At 37.9% G+C, this 23666-nt stretch overlaps 1 protein-coding gene across 1 annotated transcript in view; it reads right to left on the bottom strand.

The window, feature by feature from the left end:
- TGFBRAP1 (transforming growth factor beta receptor associated protein 1) overlaps positions 1 to 23666 on the bottom strand; it is a 36501-nt gene that overhangs the window by 11217 nt on the left and 1618 nt on the right. Inside the window, exons 2-7 of the mRNA XM_064143627.1 lie at positions 21637 to 22338; positions 12971 to 13165; positions 11876 to 12030; positions 7325 to 7407; positions 1566 to 1907; positions 726 to 783 (exon numbers count right to left, since the gene is read on the bottom strand). Of these exons, the coding sequence (XP_063999697.1) occupies positions 726 to 783; positions 1566 to 1907; positions 7325 to 7407; positions 11876 to 12030; positions 12971 to 13165; positions 21637 to 22321 (1518 nt within the window). The 5' untranslated portion in view covers positions 22322 to 22338. The remainder of the gene's footprint in view (positions 1 to 725; positions 784 to 1565; positions 1908 to 7324; positions 7408 to 11875; positions 12031 to 12970; positions 13166 to 21636; positions 22339 to 23666) is intronic.

Consider the following 23666-nt stretch of genomic DNA (forward strand, 5'->3'; position numbering starts at 1 on the left):
ATATACTGTTTTCGTTGTCCTTACCAGTTTTCTGCTCAGGAAGTTACTGATTGCACAACTGACTTGAATGCATGAACATACTCAAAAAAGCCACACAGTAAGGTAAACAAGTTATTTGATACGGTTTGAGACTTACATACTACTTATTGATCAAGAACATAGTATTTTTTCTAGATAAAGCTTTGCAGATAGGTATCTTAAAACTGTTTAGTCTGCAGTCTACAAACCACTGATGTCTTGGTGACATCAGAAAGTCAGTACCCAGAAGGACTACAGAACATATTCCCTGTGCATCATCAGACAAGAATAGAAACGCTCAGTTGCTGCTGATGTCTGACATAAGATTGTAATACAGTTTTGCTGTGTGTATACAGATTAATCAGCACATCGGTTCCTCAAGGCCCTCAAACACGTTTTAAGTGATCTCTTGATTATTTTAGTACTTCTGTCTGCCTTTTATGAGTACAAACCTATTTTCTGGTACACAGTTATGTTTAAAAAATAACATACAAGTGTCTAAATAATGCTGTCATCTTCAGTAAGCTCTTTAGGATTTTCACATATAGTATATTAATTTATTAAGTCTTAGGTCATGTTTCTCTTGTATATATACACACACCCCACTATACTTTGAACAGAGAAACAGGCACCTCGTGTTTTTTATCTCAGAGCTAAACTGATATTTTGGAATGGTTTATAGATGACACTGAAATATTTATTCTAACCTGAAGTGCTGCAGCATCCTGACCATTGTAGTGATATAGGAGACCAAGGGCAAAATACCTGTACAGAAAAGAGAAAATAATATTAAAATCACTAGAATTTGTCCTACCAATTTCAAATAAAACAATTAAGATGCTTTTACTTAAAACTGTTTTACTATCAAATTTTTTTTTGTCCTTGTTGCACCATGAAAACAAGTCAGGCAAGGAAGAGCTCTGTTGAGTGTCATTCCAGAGGGGTTTGTATTTACTGCAATAAAAATACTGCTAAAATTCTGTAATAGCTATTCTCATGAAATAAGGTTCTACCACTCACACTTGGAGAAGTCTGCAGGCATGGTTTGCATGGCATAGAGGATTTAATGAAACACCTGAAATAGCTGAAAACTACCCACCATTAAAAACTCTTCCTCACCACTGTAGTTGCTACTGCTGTATTACAAAGTTTGAAGATTAAAAGAAATTAAATCAAAGATTCTACCTCATGTGATGCATGCATTAAAGTGTCTTTTCATTCTGTACTACTACTGTGTCAATTTAACTCTCACACTGTCAAAAGGGCATACAATTTCTTGACTTTTTTTCATCCCAATCCTTCATTTTTGTGTTGGGACACAAAAACTTTCAGGGAAATTCTGTATTCATCAGCATAAGACAGAACACATTTCCTTTACCTCAGACTGTCAATACCTTTGCATCAACATTTCTAAATGCTGACAAGTCAGGTCAAATTGTTTGAAGGCACAGAAACAAGAAGTTGAACGCACCGCTCTAGAAACCAACAGCATTTAACACAAATTTCCCTTTGGTCTCAAAGATGTGATACTCAAAAAATCCACTCACTTTTTGTGCTTTTCCAGCCAGGCAGCACTATCTGTTAAAAGACAAAAGTTCTCTGAAACGAGCAGATCCAGCAGGCTTTCATGATTCGCCTCTGCATACAGCTTGAGTAAAGCTGTGTCAATATCTTCCTTGTAGCCATTTGCGACCTCTGTGCTGCGGACTTCATTCAGGTAACTCATGAGGAATCGTTTGCATTTTGTCATCTTCTCCTGGTCCCCTTGAGTCAGCTGGTTTAGGTCCGCATACTCATGTAGAGGGGGATGAGACCGTATAAATGAAGAGGAAGTAGGCAACAGGAAGGGGTAGAGAGAGATCAGCTCCCGGACATCAAGCTGGCCGCTTCTGCAATTACAGTGTCAAACTAGATGAAGCAAAAAGAAAGAAAAAGTATACATAGGCACAAAAAATAACATACTGAGTGTGTGCTCAGATATGCTTAGAGTCAGGCCACTAACAGGTTGGTCATTTCTGAAAATATTGGAGAAAATATATTCAGAACTAATTTGGAATATTTGTTCTGCTGTTTCCAGTCAAAACTTGTTTATAATTCTTTTTCTCTTCTAGATACTGGCTCTAAGAATTCTGAGACTGGCCAGTCTTGCTTTTGACATCCCACAGCTGTTCTGTGGCATATACAAAATAATCAGGTTAGTAGCCTTAGTGAAGTTCCTAGGACAGTCCTAGACTTCATCCATACATTACAGGACCTAGTCTTCTTAGGAAGACAACAAAAAAAAGAGAGAGAACTCTTTCCAGTATCATTCTGTATGAAACAGCAACTTCCTATAGGAAATTAAAGCTTTTGGAACACGTTTGGATGATGAAAATATATTCCCCAATCCTGAAATGTGCCATATTCCGCCTCTGTGGTTCCAAAAGCAAACCATGGACACTGACTATGCATCCATCCAACCACTAAGTAGTAGTGCAAAGTACAGGCCTAAGTCTTGTGTGCACATCTATGTCAGGTACTATGGAGTACTTTGCACTTTGTGTGTGAAGGGTGTCTGTATTTTATCCAGGAGCAAGATGCAACATAGATATGGTACACAAACTATTCCTTTTTCAGCCTAGATTGAAGGAATTCCTCAAGCATTTGAAGAACGCATGTTGTGACAGGAGAATAATATGAGAAGTTTCTTCACGCATGGCAAAACACTCCCCAATTTTCACAGCTAGAATAACTCCTCCCAGGCCTTGCTTTAGAAAAAAACCATTGTGAAACCAGGATTTGTATTTTATTTCACTGTCAAAATAATTTCAGAATTCATTTTTAACCACAAGCATTCCTGAAACGTAGGAGATGCTGTTGCTGAAAAAAAAGAATTGGTTGTTCTCCAAAAGAAACTCTGGTTGTTTACTATTTTGTTGCAAGCAAAATGTAAAAAAAAAATTGTTCTTATCTACCCACTGAGCAGCAACCTCAAAAGACTTTTCCCTTCACAACTTTGATTCAAAGGAATTACAAAACGAAACAAATCCTAACCCTGGGAGTATATGAAGCAGGTTTCTCCAGGCAATAGACTGTAAAAGATTTTCACAAACAGGCTCATCACTTCCCTACTACTGTAACTAAAGCAGTGGAGCATAACCTGTATTATCACATCAATACCTACTTAGAACTACTTTTTAGAAAGTAAATACTGGGTCAAAAATCTATAGAAGAATGACATTCTGGGAAACAGCAGCAATAAGAAAACTGAAAAGCAGCAAGAAACCTGATCCAGAGCCTAGTGACAGCAAAGCATGAGAACATCAACACGAGCAACAGAGGAATATCTGAGCATGAGAAGCCTTCCTGTGAGAAGAGGTTCATACCATTAATTTTTGTAATTGGCACACAAAGGTCCTACTGCCTAAACCCCACCTCTACATTAGGAAGTTCAGATTCAGAGTAAAGCATTCATGCCTACTTTGCAGTTTTCTGCAGCTGACATTTCCTTTTAATCCTTTTCACACTTGATATTTGGTTTTGAAATTATTAGGATCTGCATTTTAACAGACATCACAAGTAGATGAGGACAGTTTTTAAAAGAGGCCAAAGAAACCAAGAATTAGCAGCTTCTGTCAGTAGCATAACCTGATAGTTCAAAGAGCTTTTGGGTTATCAGTAAGAACTCGTCAGAGTAAATCTAATGGCAGCACTGGCTAGGTTCAACTACTTGTGAAAGTCTAAGACTTGAAGACCCCCAGATAAAATACACTACAGGAAATGTATTACACTACAAAATGAACCCTATTGAAAGAAAGAATCAGATTTTTTTTCTCCCCCTCCAAGGCTCTTAGTTTTTGTTCTAAAAACAATCAGTGAACTTGTAACTTGAGTATCATCAACAGATTACTTAAAATCAGTGCAGAACCAAGGAGCCCTGATTAATTTGCAGAAATTCAAATACAAACATTATTTCCTTTTCTGGCTATACTACCAAGTATTTGGACATGGCCTAAGGTTGAGATGAAGACTATGACCATGGAGATAGGGGAAGAACACAAGAGGTTCCATCTCAACACAAGGGGGAACTTCTTTACTGTAAGGGTCACAAAGCCCTGGAACAGGCTCCTCAGAGAGGTTGTGGGGTCTCCTTGTCTGGAGCCTTTCAAGGCCTGTTTGGATGTGTTCCTCTGTGATCTGTGCTAGATTGTGTGGTCCTGCTGTGGCAGGGGAGTTGGACTCGATGATCTCCTTGGGTCCCTTTCAACCCTTAACATCCTATGATCCTATGGTGTAATTTAACTGTAACTTAACTTTCAGTAAGTTGTTCTAAGACATTCTTAAACATCTACAACAGTTTCTTTCATCTTACCATCCAATTTTTCATAGATGAAGAAGTTGTCAGCTAGTTTGTCTCTGAACATCATGGATTACAGCCTAATGACCATTACTTTCCAAAAGGAAAATCAAAACCAGCTTCCAGTTCAGGCTAGTCCAAACCCTGGGCTGTGAAATCACCAGTGGTTCTCGTAGCAGGATTGACCCAAGCTCATGTTACACAGTTTTGCTCTCCTCATAGCAATAAAGCAGCCTCCTTAAAAGCACAATATGAACCAGAACAACCTTTTTGAGAAAAATATCAAATACTAAAGAATGACCTCACCTGCATGACTGGTTAATATTCATATCAAAGCTTATAGCTCCTGGGATTTGTGGATGTCTTGTGGCTCTTTCCACCAAATTTGGAGGAAACTGTCTAGGAGCAGCTACAAAGGACCTAATCTCTCTTCAAAAAACACACCCAAGTGTTTTGCTTGTAGCATCTCATGTTTAGCACAATGTAGCTAGCAACTCATTCAGATTCTTAAATTTACAGATATCAGAGATACCAAAGAAGCCTGAATGATTTAGTTGTTTTGCCTAGATCCCACTGGTTGCAACATAAATGCATACTCTTGAATCACATTTAAAATGCAAATCTCAAACTGATTCCTACTTCTTACGTCTCCAGGTATAAGTACCAGCAATTTTTTAACCTTTCCAGTACAGGAAAGCCTTTTCCAGATAAGACAACACTGTAAAATTTAGAGTTAACAATTTGATTTATCAAAAATAGCACCACAGTTTAAAAAAGTTCTATTCCAATATTCAGAACTCTCTGCAAAACCAGAAGGAACTCAACAGGAATGCATTCCTCTTGTAAGTTTCAGTATTTATGAACTTCAAAGTTCAGCATATTATTGAATCTTGACAAGCTTATCCAACAAGGATTATTGACTCAAGAAAATGAGACCTTAGTCCAGTATAATCATCTTCTAACTAACATTTTTCTGACTATCCCTTCATAGATAAGCTGGCCCATATGACACCAAGATCTTGGAGATACCATGCCACTCTGTTTCACTGCTAAAACCATCCAAGACTGAAGTTATTTCTGGCTAATACTAGCTGAAAAACATGGAATCTGGATTCCATAAGGAGATTTTCAGTCACTAGAATACTCTAAACAGCCTGTGTACAGTGGGTCAGAAGAAAAGCACAGAAAACTTATCTTTACTTGCTTCCCTCAGCAGACTTCAGCAATTCATGAACTGCAAACTGCTGTTGAGAAGTTGTTGTGCTTCGGAGTTGCAACTTTTAGAAGATATAAACATCCTGAGATGCTGACTCAGCTTCAAAATTCATGCCTGGACAGCATGTTTTCTTGTGAAGCATGTTTTTTTCTATAGAGAAGGTCCCACAATCCTGTTCATTAAAGCTCATTTGCCAGATGGATTGCTAGTTGGATGTAGGATGCATAACTGATCTCGGCTCCTTCAGCAAGGTGCTGGAGCTTCCCACAGCATGCATTCCCCCTTTCCATTCCTTTTAAAAGATGCTTGGGCCACTACCAGCAAGGTGAGGCCACCGTATCAGACCTCACAGGCAGGTTAGAATAAAGTGCTAGAAAAGAAGTTGAAGTGTCACAGTTAAGACAGCTGCAGAGCTATACAAGTCTGGCTACTTAACCACACTTAGTACAACCTCAACAAGTTATTTTACCAAAAGCTGGCTATACTGAAAAAACAGTCCAGTGGAAAGTCACATAGAAGGGATTTGTGGGAATCTTGTAAAGGATTCCTAATTGTGTAGTTCCTACTTCTACTTCAGATATACAACACAGCAGTGATTCAGTCTACTGTTTGGATGATTACAGGAGAAGGAAGATTGCAAGTTGCTCACTAATGCCACATGTTACAAGGTGATATAGAATGTGGTTATGACCAAAGCTAACTGCCACTAAATGCTGTTCAGGCCTTTCCAGTCACTCCCTCATCTTTACTCAGTGTACAATGTCCATTCGAACTCTGTGTCTCCCAATTTCCTGGTGAGCAGGAGGCAAAATGGCAAACACCCTCATTGGTAGTAACATTCCTGAAAGCTTTAAATTTCCATAAACTCAAGGACAATTTCTTTTCTGCACAGTAGACATCTAAAATATACAGCAAATTGTCTAGCCTTAATCCTATTCTATAGACTCTAAACTGATTTAATTTTTTATGTGGTCAGCATGGATTACACTAACTCTGGACAGTGACTCATCACGGAATGAGGCACAGCTAGCAGAAATTAAATTATCAGGTCAAACAAAGGTAACATGTAGCATTTTTTGAATGGAAGTGGACTACAAAGGTCAATTCATAAACAGGTGAGTGCTGAAACAGCTACACTGTGAAGGTTAATATAGGCTTCAAGAACAAATAGTTCATCTTCTGGAAACGGGCTAGCATAGCCAGTGTTAAATTCTGTATCTCCAAGAAATTAGTGTGACTGTGACAATAATTTTAACTATGTTTTACATTGGGAAGTTTTCTTAAAAGGTTTATATTTTATTAAAAAAATCCCAACCAACAACAGAATACCCCCACAAAAAAAACAAAACAAACACAAAAACCTCCAAATGGAAAAAGCAGAACCAAAGCAAACAAAAAACGCCAGACAAGCAAATAGAAGAGCCCCAGGCAATGTTCATGCTGTAAAGTCACAGCATAGGCTCAATAATGCAGCCTTGACCTTCACAGACAAAGTAAAAGATGCCTCCACACACACAAGACCACCATTATAGGATCACAGCCTTACTGTTACTATATTAGCATACCAAAAAATCGGTTGCATTAACTCTTTGGTTATACAGCTGATACAGTGTTACTTTGTTCTTAACTCCAACAAAACTATTTCATCACAGTGAATTCACATCTGCATCAAAAAACATTCAAATGGCTAAGGTTTTAAAGCAGTAACTCATTAGAAACAAGATAAATTAATAAATTTCTTGTCACACAATTACCTGAAGAGTTCTTTTGCTTCGAGGAACTGAAGCTGTGCAAACTGTATAAAACCTGCTTGCTGCAGGATTCGTTTGTACATTACCTATGAAAGAGAAGGGAGGAAAAAGGTTTATTATGTTTGTACAGAATTACGTAACACTAGTCATACTGCAGAAATTACTTGCCCAAACCACGCAACATGTGACCTTCAGCCAGACTTTACATGCAAAATAAAGCCTTGATCCTCTACATTTTAAACTGTTTGTACCTAAATACACTGAATCTGATGTCCAATCTCAGTTTTTTTACACAAAAGTGTGTTAACAGAATGCTGTTCACGTGCACTTACTAAAAGCAAAGACAATAAATAGCAAGTCTAAGTCTTGTTAAAAAAAATCACTCATCTGACAGACTGACTTGCTCCAGGGTTTTGCTGATGGCTTCTGCAAAAGTAAAAGCCAGTAGTCATTTCTGAAGTTCTCTTGATTCAGCAGGTGCAAAAAACTTGACCACGCGCAGCCAACTTTCTCCCCATCTCACCTCACTTCTGCAGCAATTCTGCTGCTCATTCATCTCATAGTCTCATCCGCTGCTAGTGACATTATTTCTGACCTGCTGGGAGCTTGTTTTGGTGTCGTTTTTTGTTTTTTTTAATAAGAATACTTGCAATGGAGTTCACATTACCTAATGTGTACTACATTATGCAACGTACATAAAGAGCTGCACAAGTAAACCATATGAAAAACTACATATTATGAACACTTAAAACCATACAAAAAAGCTATACATTAGAAAAAGTTTAACTCTCAAGGTCATGACATAAAATTTTAGAAGGAGTTCAGTAGAAAAGGAACACAAAACTACTTTCAATGCCAGGTACACAGTTAACCTAAATGGTCAATTAGTTACTATGAGATTAAGTGACACCTTCTGCCCAGAATACTTCCTTGTGACGAAAGAGAGTTATTAAAAGTGACACACCTGGCCTGTGCTCTGCAAAGCATCTCCCACTGATGCAACATTGACATTTTGCAAATACATCTAACTACATCAACATGTCTTCAGTTTTTTCCTTCACCTTTCTAATGGACATCAATCTGCAGCTATCTGCATGTTGTGGAACCAGGAAATAACTTCAAAATCCAGCCTCAGACCTTCTAGGCAGAGTTGAAATACAAACACTTCTCACTCTGCTAACTTGTGGTCTTGTGGTTTGTTTTGGGGGGTTTATTTTGTTTGGTTTTTTGGTTTTGTTTTTTTTTTGGGGGGGGGAAGTCCATTTACAGTCTTTGCAATGCAGTGACCACTAATATTTACGTATTTAGTGAATTAGGGTATTGAAATTAGGTTTAAATATCCAAATCCAGTTTTAACTAAGAGAGTAAATATAGGGCCAAACAATTAGATTAATAATTAGATTCAGCCACACAAATGATGGAGAATGTCTACAAACAGGTATTTTCCCAACTTTTTAAAGATGCAGTGATGGGATATGAAATACCCAGGTTAATTTTTAGCCAACACAACGAACACTAAACATTAAGATGTCCTGAGGTAAAGATTATGGAAGCAACAGAATAGACTGTAGAAAATCAAACATGCCCTCTATCTCACAAGGTTTTTTTTAAAAAAGACTAGACCTCTATGTCAACCACATAACTGGAGCTCTATGTCAACCACAGAAACCTAACTTTTGTTTAGAATAGAAAAAACAAGATCTTGAGTTGTTCCAGACCCATTTGCCAGAGTACCACAGCAGACTTCTTTTTTAAATGTACAAAGTTACATACAGTAAAAATTCAACATGTTGTTTATTCCCCTATCATACTGAAGAACCACCATAAGAGTTGATATGGTTTAGGAAAATTCTGTATATTATAAAAAAACATGAAATGAAGTTTGCATTCATTTATATCTGAGAAAGCACTAGAAAAAAAGAGATGACTCCTGAAGCTGTGATATAATAAAGCCTAAATTCTAGAAAAATCCTTTCTAAAATAGTTAGGATCACCAACTACATTATCAAAAGGATTTTTTTCTAGAAAGTCACTTTGGATTTTGGTCAGATTTGGGTGAAGTTAATGTGATATTTATAGCTAAAAATAAATGTTTGGGGGGAGGGGGTGGGGAAGAGCACCAAACAACTGCTATCACTCTCTTCTCTATGGGTAAATTGCAGTGGCTGGATCAAACCACAGTATCACAGTATCATCAGGGTTGGAAGAGACCTCACAGATCATCAAGTCCAACTCTTTACCACAGAGCTCAAGGCTAGACCATGGCACCAAGTGCCACGTCCAACCTTGCCTTGAACAGCCCCAGGGACGGCGACTCCACCACCTCCCCGAGCAGCCCATTCCAGTGTCCAATGACTCTCTCAGTAAAGAACTTTCTCCTCACCTCGAGCCTAAATCTCCCCTGGTGCAGCATTCCTTCTGCTTATATGAAATGGTAAAATAATTCCTTGAATGTGTCAGTAATCAGTAAAGCTTGCAAAACAGGTATCTTTAAATAGATATCTTAGAATATCTATTATCTTTCTAATTTCTAATATCCAAGAACATCCCTTAAACAGGAGTTAGAAAGAAGTGACTGTGATCTGTTAAAGCATGCCAAAGAAACATTGCAAAGGACATAAGAAAGGCATGTAATTTGGTTGAACTCCATAAAATTTGAATCATGCAAGACTACAGTAGCAGAAACTCTGACATGCCTGCAACGAACCTGCAATGACAGCATTAAGCATCAGAAGAATGCTAGAAAGTAAGCTGAACGTGTTACATTTCCAACTACAGATAAAGCTCTGAAAAATTAGATTGGTGTCTCAACAACTAAGCCAAATTGAGTCATTATAATACGAGTCAGTGGGAAAATCCATCAGTTTAAGCTGGTTAATATCAGTTTGCAAATGCAGTTCAAAACTAGAACAGGCTGTTTTGCTTGTAAGTAACATTTTGTTTATCAGCTGTAATGTTGACTCAAAAGTAACTACATACCTTTAAAAACATGTTAAATTAGAAACAACTTTAATATTCTTACAATTTCGGAAAGACAGACATAGTGCAGACAAGATATACATGAACAGAAAATAGCTTATCCTAGAGATAGAAAAATCCTAAATGCAAGAAAACTTTGGAAGAATGAGATTCTACCTCAGACGTTTTAGATAATGAATTGCAGTTCATGTTGTAGCACACCACAGAAAGACATCATCTCCCACACAAAACTAACAAACTGGAAAGAAGTAACTGCAGAATCAGAGATGTTCAAAACATGACTGAGGACATTGATTAGATCATGCATTCCATCCTCACAGAAGGATTTTAGTTTGTTTCTTTAAACAGATTACAAAGTTGACAGTGAAGATGAAAAGCAAAGCAGGCTGGAAACTGAACTCGATTCACCTAAGTACTTTTCAGATTCAAGTACATCCAGAGAGTTGTACCTTAGCAAAAAAAATGGAAACACTTTTCCTGCAAGCTTTTTACTTCCAGCAGCCTGACAGCTGTTCACTTAATGCAAGACTCAAGGATCAAAATGAAAGTTGATACTAATTTCATTTAATCTAATGACTGCCTTTCAAGAGCTTTAACCAAAATTTAAATGACAAAGAATTAGAATCTTCTTGAACTTAGAAAAAAAACAAACTGGACAGAGTGAATAATTTTGGACCACCACAATTCTGTAACTTCTAAAATCACGTTCCAAACTTTACATCTTAATAAACCAGCAGCAACACAAGAGATACCTGTTTTAATGGCAACTAAATGCTTCAAAGTATATTAAAAAACCCTCAAACCACCAGATCTTCTGCAGGTTAGAGATAAAACTTTGCTTTTAGAAAAGAAAGAAAACAAGCCAAATATTCATTTACCTATTTGGTTAGCAGTTATTTCATGCTACTTTCTCCAAGTTTCAGTCTCTAAATGACAAATACGAACAAACAGAGTAGAATGTGCATTGTAGTAACAACCAGATGTAGAAAGAAATGAGTACAATTCTCAAATCAGCACTGTGAAATCAAAGAGTTGCTAAGATTCTTTACCACACAAAAACCTTAGATATCCAGTTACACACTAGTAAAAATACTACTTATACAAGTTTGAAGTAGGATGTATTTTCTTTAGATTCCCCACCACTTCAAAGCTGCACCAGTGTGTATTGGACAATATCCAATAAAAAAAAGTAAAACCTTAAAAAAAAAGAAAATTGACTTGAAATAAAATCTAGTTTTTTAAACAGCAAATAATAACTAGAACTAGTACTAAGGAAGAGTCACAGTGGATTTTTTTAATTACAATTCTTCCAGTTTTGTTTTAATTTTTTTTCAAGTCACATACCTCAAAACAAACCAGCACCAAAAACCCAGCAGAGTAACAGCACTGAACAATGCTGATGTCACAGTCTTTACAAGTACAAGCCAATGTAGCAGGACATTTATTTCCTCAGGCCAAAGCCATAAAAGGTGTAAGATTTTGCTTCAAAGTAAGTCTCTTTAGTCACTTGACTATTAGTACACATAGCCCCAGCGTAAAAGTTGTATTTTTATGAAAACTGAAGGAAGGACAGACCTGAAATTTCTCTTTTGGAATATTCCTTCGAGCTCCTTTTGCTAGAACAAGGGCTTCTTCCACTCTGTGACTAGCTAGAAGATCCTGAATTTGCTTTTCCAGAGGCAATGGCACCAAGATATACACACCCTTATTAGTAGCAACAATCACCTTTCCTGGACAGAGCAAACAGACATGTTTAGTTTATATTCTCTACAGATAACACACACATTTTAGAAATAAGCTTTAAGATTTGCTATTCAAGATACAAGAACCTAAACTGCATTAAAAGTTTCAAAACTTAGCTTTGTTGTTACCGTATTTACTACATAGTTCAGTTTACTTGTCAATTACAGAATTCAGAAATATATTCATTATTGAATTTGTACTTATTTACAGCAGATTTTGTCTATAGTTTCTCTTATAAACTAGCTTATAAGGACAATCACTGTAACTATTGCCCAAATTCTACAGAATAGGAACTTTTAACTACCAGGTATTTCTGAAGGCTTACTTTTGTAAATGGTAAGCTGTACATTGAGGGTAGCAAGTAACATAGTGCTAGAGTTTGTAGCTATCTGGAGAAAAAAAACAGCAATGTAATGTACTCCACACTTTCAAGTTCTTAACTGAAAACTAGAGCAAAGGATTGGGTTTTTTGCTTACCAATTCTTTATGAAATATCCCATTTAAATAATCTTACACAGATATTTTATAAAATAATACAAGCCCACAATTTTTAAGGTGTTTGTCCATTGGCCATCACAACAAAGTTCTAACACCCGTAGCTCAGAGCAAATCACCTGTAGCGTTAAACTAACATTGATCTTTCTGAAGAAATATTCAAGTAACAGGTGAAAGATCTAAACCCACTCAGTTCAACTTCGATTCAACAAGTAACTCGATAATTAGAACACATTTAATGCATACACATTTTGTTAGAAGAATGGAATTTTGGATGATTCGAGCTTCCCAATCACAGTCTGCAGGAATGCTATCAGAAAAGTGTTTGCAATGGAAGTTTCAACAGGTAACATACTTGCTAGATATCTTCTTCAAAAAACAAACAGAAGTGATTGCTACTGCAGGCACAGTTACTGATATTGTTTATAATACCTTCAAAGTCCTGTAGAATGTGACCTTCTTTAAAAGGCAGGGTTTGCTTTTGCTGCTGGTCAAGCATGCTGTGTACTGTAATGAACTCATCATCGAGAGCAACCACGTAAGGAAAGCATAAAGCTGCTCCAATCACGTTCTCTGACCAGTGCACAGGGGCACGCTGTGAAATGCCATCTACAGTTGCAAACATGCCTACAAAAAGGAGGAAAAAAAAAAAAAAAGCCTGAGGCTTGTGTCACTTGAAGACCATTGTTTTCACAGTACAAAGCATGGGAACCAAGGTACAGAAATAGTCTCAGAAGAGCAGAGGCAGTACATGAGTATATCACACTGCCCTGGACCTTAAAGACCTGCTGCTTAGCTCAGTTAAATTTCTCTTTCCTTCTCCTCCACCACAGAATGAGACAATCCCAAAAAAGGGAGAGGAACATCCAAAAAAGTAGCAATAATTATTCAAGTTTAGTAAGTTTCACATCTGTTAAACAAGAATCACATCATGTTCAAATTCACTTCAAAATGTTGTAATTTCATCAGTGTCAGCATTTGAACACCACCACCCTGGTAGGAACTGCAGATCTGCACTGCCTGACCCATATGCTAATACAGGCACATTTGTGCCTTGCAGTGTCAAATGCCTAAAGTGAATTTTAGCTGACTGTGACAACCATTTACTTGTACAGCAAAATTTTCACATAACATGAATCCAGCTCCCTGGAACGAGTCATTTCCTGTGAGGCATCTGTGCTTTTGATCATGAAAAAAAATGCAAAGGTTGCCTATAAAGCATATTTTCCCAAAAACCAAGCACATAGAATCAGTCAGGTTGGAAAAGACTCCTGGGATCATCAAGCCCAACCATTGACCCTACTTGACAAAGTTCACCCCTAAACATATCTGCAAGCTCCACATCTAAATGATCTTTAAACACACGCAGGGATGGTGATCGAACCACCTCCCAGGGCAGCCTATTCAAATACCTGACCACTCTTTCTGCAAAAAATTCTCCCAATGTCCCGTCTAAACCTACCCCAAGGTCATTCTCACTAGTTTGAGGCCACTCACACTCGTTCTATCACTAATTACCTGTGAGAGGAGACAAGCATCAACATGTCTACAACATCCATTCAGGTTATACCATATCCCAGCGATATCTCCTATGCTGTTTTCAAAATAACTCTATTAAGTCTTCAGTTAATTTGCTTTTCTTTGCCACTGTCTTTCCCCTTGTCTATTCTGTTGTCCTTCTCCTAGCTTAACCAGAAGTCTGAAATCCTTTTGGACTACTTGCCACCGGTTCTATTTATCCTACCTGCTATGTCCCAATTCTTCCTGAGACATTAATTGAAGAAAACCATCCAAAGTTTTCACACTTAGTTCAGTAACCCTTTTCCAGACGAGCTTTACTGAAGCATGACACAAACTTTTGTTCTAAATGTGAATGGCAGCCCCTTAAACCCAGTACTCTCATGCCATTAAAAGGACGTGCCCAACATGTCCGTAAGAATTGCTCTTCTGTAGGAATGAGCTGCTTGACCGTTGGTAGGATAAGTCTGAGCTCTAAAGGACAGGGGAGATTAAAAGATTATGTTGTTCAATTTACAAAATCCCTTCCAAACAGCAGATAATGAAGCAAGGGTAGCCAAGCAGGAATATAAGGGGGGGAAAAAATGGAAGACAGAAAGGTGTAGCGATTTACAGAGCTTGCAGATCTTTAGAGCAGCTTTGACATGATCAGCCTTTTCCCTTGACTAAGGATGCAACATACAATTAAAAATTCACAAGACTATTTGCAAGTAATGCTATTCACTTTCTTAATACAATGACCGCCTTTTCAATTGCAACAATCTTACAGAAAATACTTTCCCTCCAAATGTGTAATCCCTGATTTACTCTATAGATATTAACATTCTTATGGACTGGAAGTGGAATTTTATATCACCCATACCGTGTTACTAATTTTTAATGCCTTCTAGTTGTTACTTTGTACTAGAATCCCATTTTAAAAACTGGAAGAACTCTGAGTTAAATATACATTAACCTATTGTAAACTCAGGGCTAACAATATTTGAAATATTAATTCTTAGAATCTCCTATTTGTCTGACATTCTAAAAAGTCACGAAAATCTAATTTTAAAACTTCCCCTCCCCTGCAGTGACAGAGATCTTTTTAAGTAACTGAAAAAAATCCTTCATTGAAGTGAGAGGGTATGCAGAGAAATGGACCATATTTCCTCAAGTACTGTCTCTCTAAATCTCTCTTCCTTCAATAGCTAAGGTTTTTGTGGTAGAATGATGCATTTTCTGTCTTCATCCAGTTCTCACTTAAAGATAACAAACACAAAAACTACACCCAGAAACCATGGCCTTTTTATAGTAAATATGCCTGATGAAACTGAGATGAAGCCGGTAATTGATTTTGCATTAAATATGCATATGCTATCCGAATATCACAACAGCTACCCAAAACACAGTTACACCTGTTTTAAACACTAAAAGACTTAGATATTTACACAATCACAGAATTAAGTCAGAGGGGGTTTCTGAAGGACATTCAGTCTGGCTTCCACATACTCAAAGAAGGACCAACTTCAAAGAGGTTACTCAGGACTTTGTGCAAAGGCTATAGATATTGTTTGCTTTAAAACAGAGTGGGTCCTGAGGAGGGCCACAAAAATTATCAGGCGATTGGAGCACCTCTGCTGCGAGGACAGCCTGGGGGAACTGAAGTTGTTCAGCCTGGAGAGAAGGAGGCTCCAGGGAGATCTAACAGCAGCCTTCCAGTACCTGAAAGTGGCCTACAAGAAGGATGGACAGAGACTATTTACAAAGGTCTGTAGTGACAGGACGAGGGGCAATGGCTTTAAACTAGAGAAGAGCAGGTTTAGATTAGAACAAGTTCTTTACCATGAGGGTAGTGGAACAGGTTGCCCTGGGAAGTGGTTGGGGCCCCATCCCTGGAGATATTCAAGGTGAGGCTTGACAGGGCTCTGGGCAACCTGATCTAGTTGAGGATGCCCTTGCTTGCTGCAGAGGGGTTTGGCCTAGATGACCTTTGGAGGTCCCTTCCAACCCAGACCATTCTGTGACTTTGTCAAAATGCTTGTGAAAATACCTGTGAAATACAACTTCATTAGTAGATTTATTATTTGTTTAAAAAGAAATACAAAAACTTTCAGTTATTATAGAAGTTAACAGCATGAGGTACACTATGAGTGGGTGAAAACAAGAAGGGAATATACTGGTTACTGTTGACTGCCCTGCAGCATCATCAGCTATGAGAAAAAGCTTCTATGAATCATTCTGCTTAGTACATGTGTGCTTGTTATGTCAGTTCTCAAATTCCATTTGTAGTCTGCTCAGTCACTATAAAACTATTCAAATCATGCACCACTAAGAAGAGTTTATTCTGGAAAAGCAAAATGAATAAACTAAAATCAGGTATTTAAAATTTGTAATTTGTTATTAATTAATGAAATAGTTGAAGCAGAAAGGGATCTCTAAAGACTATGTCTAGTCCAGCTTCCTTGCTCAAAGCAGAGCTACAGCAGGCTGCTCAAGAACTTGCAGTCAGGTTTTAAGTTATCGCTAAGAGACTCCACATCCCCTTTAGCACTGGTTTCGTCATTTGATGACTGTTAGAATGAGGATGCTGTCTTATGCTTCCAGAAATATCCTATATTTTTATTTGTATTGAGGCTGTTTCTCATCCTCTCTCACTGGACAGAACACCACTGTGCAGTTTGGCTCTGTTTTTTTTACCTCCCCTACACATGTTGATAAGATCTCTCCAAGCCTGTTCTTCAGATTGACCAGTCAGCTTTTTCAGCCTTTCCACACAAGCCGCTCCAATCACTTAGTCACCCTTAGAGCTCTAACCCACAATCCAAGCTGCTAATGAATGCTAGTGTTAACCTCACTATCAGCCTCCTGTTCCATAACTCAATCCTTCTCTGTTGAAGGCAGAATTTTGTTGCTCTCTATTTTCCTTCCAGTCCTAGGGGCTGAGGATTCCTGAAGAAAGGTCATGCCAGTAACAACCAAAATAACGGTAGCATTTGCCACTTCAGCCTCTTTCATGCCTTCTGCCACAATGTGCCTCACCTTATTCAGCAGTGGGTATCCAATTCCCTTAGCTTTCCTTTGCTGCTGATATGCTAGTACAGTTTTTGCCTTTCACAGTACTCACCAGACTTAATACCAGATAGACTTTGGCTTCCCTACCACCATCCAATGTGCTTGGACTGCACCATTCTATTCCCCTTCATCATGTCACCCGTCCCTCCTAGCTTGCTTCCTTCTCATATGTGTTTAGTCATTGTTCATTAGTGCAGGCCTCTTGCCATCTTTACTGGTTGTTCTGCTCACTGGGATGTACCATTCTCAAACCTGGAGAAAGTAGTTCTCTACAGGACCACATACCATGGGATTCTTTTAATCAGGTTTCTGAACAAATCAAGGACAGCTACTCTGAAGACCAGGCTTGTGATCTTTTTGCCTTGTTCTCTCAAGATCTTGAAGTCCACATCCCTAGCCAGGTTCAAGAGAGCATATCCTCTCATCATCTCCTTAGTCACCATCAATGCACTCCAAAAATCTTCTGGATTGCCTTGAGTTTTTGTTGTGCTACCCCTCTTAACAGGTTCTGAAGTGGTTCAAGTGCCTCCTTAGAAGCACAGTCTGCAAATGAAGGTTTCTTCCTGTCATGTGAAGAAGGCTTTATCTGCTTCCCCCTGATAAGGTAGTCTGTAGTGGACACCCACTGTAACACAACATGTTAGAATGCCTTCTAACCCTTATGCAGAAACTCTCAGCTCCCTCTTTTTTGTCCCAGTGTCCACCATCACATCTTTCTGATGCTGTGATGTCAAGGGTAACTCCTCATCTTAGCTGCTAACACATAGCTGTGCTGTTTTGTGAGGAAAAAAAGAGCTTTCATCATCATATTGTTTTGTACAGAATTCTTTGTGTGCCTGTTCAGCACACAAGAAGCCAGGCTCCTCCTGCCCTGTCTGTTTATTACAAAGCCTTTCATCTACATCACTTTTCACTCAGCCTACCATCAACATTCTTAGTTTAAATCCTCTTCATCAGGTCAGTCATTCTGTTGGCAAAACCACTCTGGCCTCACCAAGCCTGGTGGATCCCATTTCTTCCTTAAATAGGGATCCATAGTCATAAAAGCCAAATCCCTTGTCATAAGCTGTGCAATCAGTTAGTGACCTGCACAATTTACTTGCTAGCCAGGTGGGGGGTGGCCTCTTCTCCCAGGCAACCACGACTAGAACAAGGGGACACAGTCTCAAGTTGTGCCAGGGTAGGTATAGGCTGGATATTAGGAGGAAGTTCTTCACAGAGAGAGTGATTTCCCATTGGAATGGGCTGCCCAGGGAGGTGGTGGAGGCACCGTCCATGGAGGCGTTCAAGAAAAGCCTGGATGAGGCACTTAGTGCCATGGTCTAGTTGACTGGCTAGGGCTGGGTGCTATGTTGGACTGGATGATCTTGGAGGTCTCTTCCAACCTGGTTGATTCTATGATTCTATGCTGTTCTTCCTCACCAGCAGGACTGATGAGAAAACCTCCATCTCCAAGATAACACTTTCCTACTACTATTACTGGTGTTACTTCACTGTACAGGCTTTGATGGACTGTTACTGGCTTCTCACCTGCTACTGGTGAACACTGAACACATTCTACAGATGCAGATCTGCAGACAGAAAAATTCTTTGTTTTACAAGAAGTCCTAAGTTTCCAGCCTTTACCATTACAGAAACCTCAAGGGTTCAGGACCATGCCTGGCTCCCAGCGAAGATTCTGTTTCTTTTTTTGTCACCCCTGATGCCATTGCACTCTATGAGCTCCTCTGCATCTCCTTTACTTGGCAACAGAAATCCTCAACCAAGCACACATCTCTTGTGGGCAAGGGACAGAATTTTTCTTTGCCCCACTCTCAGCAAGAGGCACTAGGTGCAGTCTTCAACTCATGACCTGAAGAACTGCACGCACCCTCAGGAGCTTGGTCCAAATCAAGACATCTGATGTTTTGGATGAGCTGCTCCAGCTAGTGCTAGAAAGCTTGCCCTGTACTAATACATAAGAACTGTTTGCTGAAATTAAAACAAACAAAACCTTAAAGTCTCTGTATGACAGGAAGTCTGATTAGAAACATGCAACAAGAGCTTCAAAAAATTAAAAACTGAATTTTGGTAACCATAGTTTCATACATAATCAGAAAGAACTTATTTTCAATTGTGAATGATTACTGGACAGAAGGAAGATATATCAAAACTGAAGTTCGTCCTTCCTTTGAAAGAATGAGCTACATACTAACTGTGCACAGAACCAATAAGTACCAAATAGCTAAATATATGGATCAGCTATGAACAATTCTAACAATCTGGTTTGGATGCAGAGAACTCAGGTAAAGAAAATAGTTCCATACTTAAAAGAATTGGAGATACTTTATGATTAACATTTTAAGCAGTTACTTTTTGTCATTCTGAATTCTAGTCTTAACTCAAAAGCAAATTAATCTAGATAAATGTCACTTCAAACACCATAAAGTAAAATATTAATGTGGAATACATCCGTCCCAGTAAAAGAGGCTGAATTTAGCATAGAAGTTCTACCAAGTGCCAAATGAGCACATCTTAAACAATAAGACATACAAAAGCAAACCAAAACCAGAACTGAAGACTGACATCAAGTCTTTTCAAGTTCATATGTTTTAGAGCAGAGGCCTACCTCAGATGACAAGATATACAATATTTATATATTAGAAAGGCATTCAACCACCTTCACGATTCACAACAAAGAGACAAGTGTTGAAGACACTTAGAATTTTACCAAGAAAGAAGAATAAGATGGATAGTATTAATCAAAACAACGGTGGAGAGTGAACAGAGAACAGATGACTAAAACAACCCAAACAAAACACAAGCTGATTTAAATAAGAAAAAAAATCTATATAATAAGCATAACTTTGTGAAGTGTCTGAGCTAGTGAAAGATAATTTGTCTCTATTATGAAGAAAAGGGAATTTTACAGCACTTTTAAACAAATACACTTCTGCTGCTCTATGATATCACATTTGTCATATTTTAACTCTGGGACAATTTACTTAGACAAGGATGTTGGATTTCACAAGTAAAGATCTTATTGTATAAGTCTGTTCCTGGATATCAAAGTGGAAGTTGGACTAAATAAAATTCTGCTTAATAATTGAAGGTGATTATATTTTTTAAAGTTTATCTATTATTTTTAAAGCAAAAAAGTAATGAATCACTTAATCTCATTTAACATTCCAAGAAACTTAAACACTAAAGGAAGAATAGGATCTCTCTAGAAACTTTCAGACAGTCAATTCACAACTTTTAACCATTTTAGTAGTGCTATGAAAGTAAATGTTGATGAGTATTTGTGGACATTAAAAGTAACTAGCACTTTCAATATAAAGCAAGCAAACAAGATGACTTATAAAAGTCCTACATCACCTTTAATTTGCATCAACTGGTATTTCAACGGTTCTCTACTTCTACCAAGAAAAAGCAGAGAGTTGACATACATGTCATATCCTGGTCACAAGACAGAACTCCAATATAAACAGCTGACTGCACTCTTGAATCTATATTAAAAAGCCCAAACACATGTACATCCTTGAATCAAGGACCTAAACAGTTGTCATCTTTCTGTTGTGTTCTTCCTAATGTGTCAGGAAAGACACATTAACTGCATCTACTAAATGGAGAGTCATATGGTAAAGAGCATAAAGGTATTCTGCCTGTGATCTGTCTGCTCTGGGATACAACAGCTTTCAAAACAGAAAAATTATGGACCTCAAAGCATATTGATGATCTAGATTAAAGCAGAAGTATTCTAACAGACAAATGACTGTAAGGACAAAAGCATTATTTCACATGGTCTAACCTGGGGTTTGAGGTAGTTACACAATAACTTCCTGTAATATTAAGCTAAAAAATACTATTTTAAAGCAAACGGGAGCTTAAAAACTGGGTGGTATCTGACAACATCTACAGTTACAGCAGAGTTTTCTATAGGACTTAGGATACAATTTATACTTCTTACTAGCACTATAGTACACAATTTACATTTCTTACTAGGACCACAGTACAACAACCTATATGCGATTTTGCTACAAACTAGAAAATAAATTTCGTATGAACTCTCCTGAAGAGCAACTGAGGAAAAAAATTAAACTTGTCTACACTTATTTAAAAATTTTACAGCAATGTGAGGCTCCCCAAACCCAGTCCAGCTAACCATTACAGAAAAGCTAACAGCCCCTGAAGTTTTGCTTGGTACCAAATTAATTTTTTTACTCTAGCCTGCAAGACACTACTACTGTTAGCTGTCCATATTAGAAGTGAAGCTTTCAACAGACAATTAAAATACAAATACGCAGATTTTTGTGCATTTAGCAAATGCAGGAGAGTTATAATATTTAATAGCAAAAAATTGCCAACTACCTTTTAATCTCAACATTCCAGTATAGCCCTGAGAAAAAAAAAATATTATTACTGTACACAACACTTAATTGGTTATGCTTTGCTTCCCAAGTTGAGAGAAACTGAGAGAAGTTAAAAAACCCCACAACAAAACACAAAACAAAAAACAAAAGGAAAAATACTATGATCCTTAGTCTCACCTAGGCCTCCAGGGCCAGCCAACAGAAATTCTTGTCTGCCTATCCTTTTCACAATTGGCCGTTTCTCATCACTGCAGTAAGGAAATAGGTCCTGGGAGGCGCCAGTATTATAATTCAAAATGATATACTGTGTAGTAAGTGCAAGACACAAGTAATACCCATCTACGGCCACAGCACAGGGCTGCTCAGGAGTAAACACTTCTTTCACTATCTGGACTCTGTCTTCAAACACCATGTACATTTGAATGGTCCGCCGCTTGACCGAGATAATGCAGACTTCGACACAGAAAGGATCCCCACTCACAGGGTTTTCATTTAACGTGAACGTCACAGCTCCTTTGATTCTAGCGCCAGTGGGAACAGGTTCTAAGTTCATCATGTTAACTAGCGTTATTGTATTGTCACAAAGCACAAGAAGCCTGGTGAGGGCAGAGGCTGCTTTTAACTCGCTCACAGGCTTCTTCAAACCCAGGTATTTATGCAATTGTTTGGTGGCAGCAAAAGTTATTTTCCCAGCTGTTGATATCTTCTCATCCAACAGAAAGTGATAGATAAAGCAGTCATTGGTTCCAATATAGAGGTTCTTTCCACAACACTCGATGCATTCGATGTTGATGTAATTCTTGTCTCCCATTAACATCTCCCGCTCAACAGCAGAAACGAGCTTGAAAGCTTTTACGCTCATTGTGTCTTCTGAGTGATCTGATTAAAAAGAAAAAAAACACCATTTACCTCCAAACACAATCAAATGAGACAACAATCTAACACTCATCAATACAGAAACTTCAGTGTCACTTTTTTTAATAGCCTATAATCCATTTCCAACCTGCTTACACAAGTCACAATGAGTACATTAATATCCACAGAAATTAATCAAATCATGTGCCTTCACTTCCAGGTTTACTCTAAAGCAGAGTCACAACAGCGTCCACCCATTCTGAGTGATGCTTTCTCCACAAATAACCAGCACATTACTGTTTCTCTTGGACACTTAGGCACTGCAAGTGGTTACGGTTAGTATTTAGTGGTTTATAAATCTGTCGTGTAAAGGTTTCTATTGTCTGTATGTGAAGAGATACAGGTTTTGGCTCTTGTTTCTAGAGAAGCCGCAAGGTATTTAGTGCTACAGGTTGTTTTACTAACAGGCCAAAACTAACAGGCTCAGTGAAATATCACAAGCATATTTTGTTTTAACACACACTTTACATTCCTTACTCTCTAGTAATCAGATATATGTAACTGCGAAACCAGTTACACAGTAATTTACACAAAGTATCATACAACTCATAATAAGATTTGTTGGTCTGTGTGTTTCACAAAAAAGCTGTCACAGTATCTCTTCTATTACTTACACATTCCCTGTAAAGGACTACACGCACCAGCGATTACAGATTTGGAAGCCTAGTACATAAAGCATTCAATTAAGCTTAAGATGCAATTATCACAGAAATTAAGAGTTTCTGTTCTCTACTGTCACAACTACTTCATAAGCCTGTCTTTAAGTGCTAAGCATCAGTTCTAATATTCCTTCTACAAACAACACCTACCTTCCTTTTGCAGTCAAGCACTGTTAAGGGATCAATACAATTTTTGAAACCATTACTAGAGTTTTAAAAAGTTAATGTAATTCTGCTGTACTCTAGACATACTGTTTTTATAAAAACCACCAGACTTGTGTGCTCAACACTCCAAAATACAGCAGATACTGTTGACCTTACTTAATCACGTTTTAATTTGTCATGACTGCCTTGTAATGACTGCTTAGGCAACACACAGAAAGACAAAACACTGAACATCCTGAACGGATTTAAGAAATAACATATGCGATTACTCCTAGTCCATGTGTAAAATGGAGATATGAAACATCAAGTGAAATTTCTGTGGTCCAACAGAGAGATCAATATCAATAAGATGTTCTTGTGAGCAATCCTAAAACTAGTCAATTTAACTTAATTTCGAACTATTGGAGCTAAGAAACCCTTTTTCTTTTGCAAGATAACATTGAAACCCATAGCAAACGTTTTCAAAGT

The sequence above is a fragment of the Pogoniulus pusillus genome, chromosome 5 (genome assembly GCF_015220805.1).
Source record: "Pogoniulus pusillus isolate bPogPus1 chromosome 5, bPogPus1.pri, whole genome shotgun sequence".
Classification (NCBI taxonomy): domain Eukaryota; kingdom Metazoa; phylum Chordata; class Aves; order Piciformes; family Lybiidae; genus Pogoniulus; species Pogoniulus pusillus.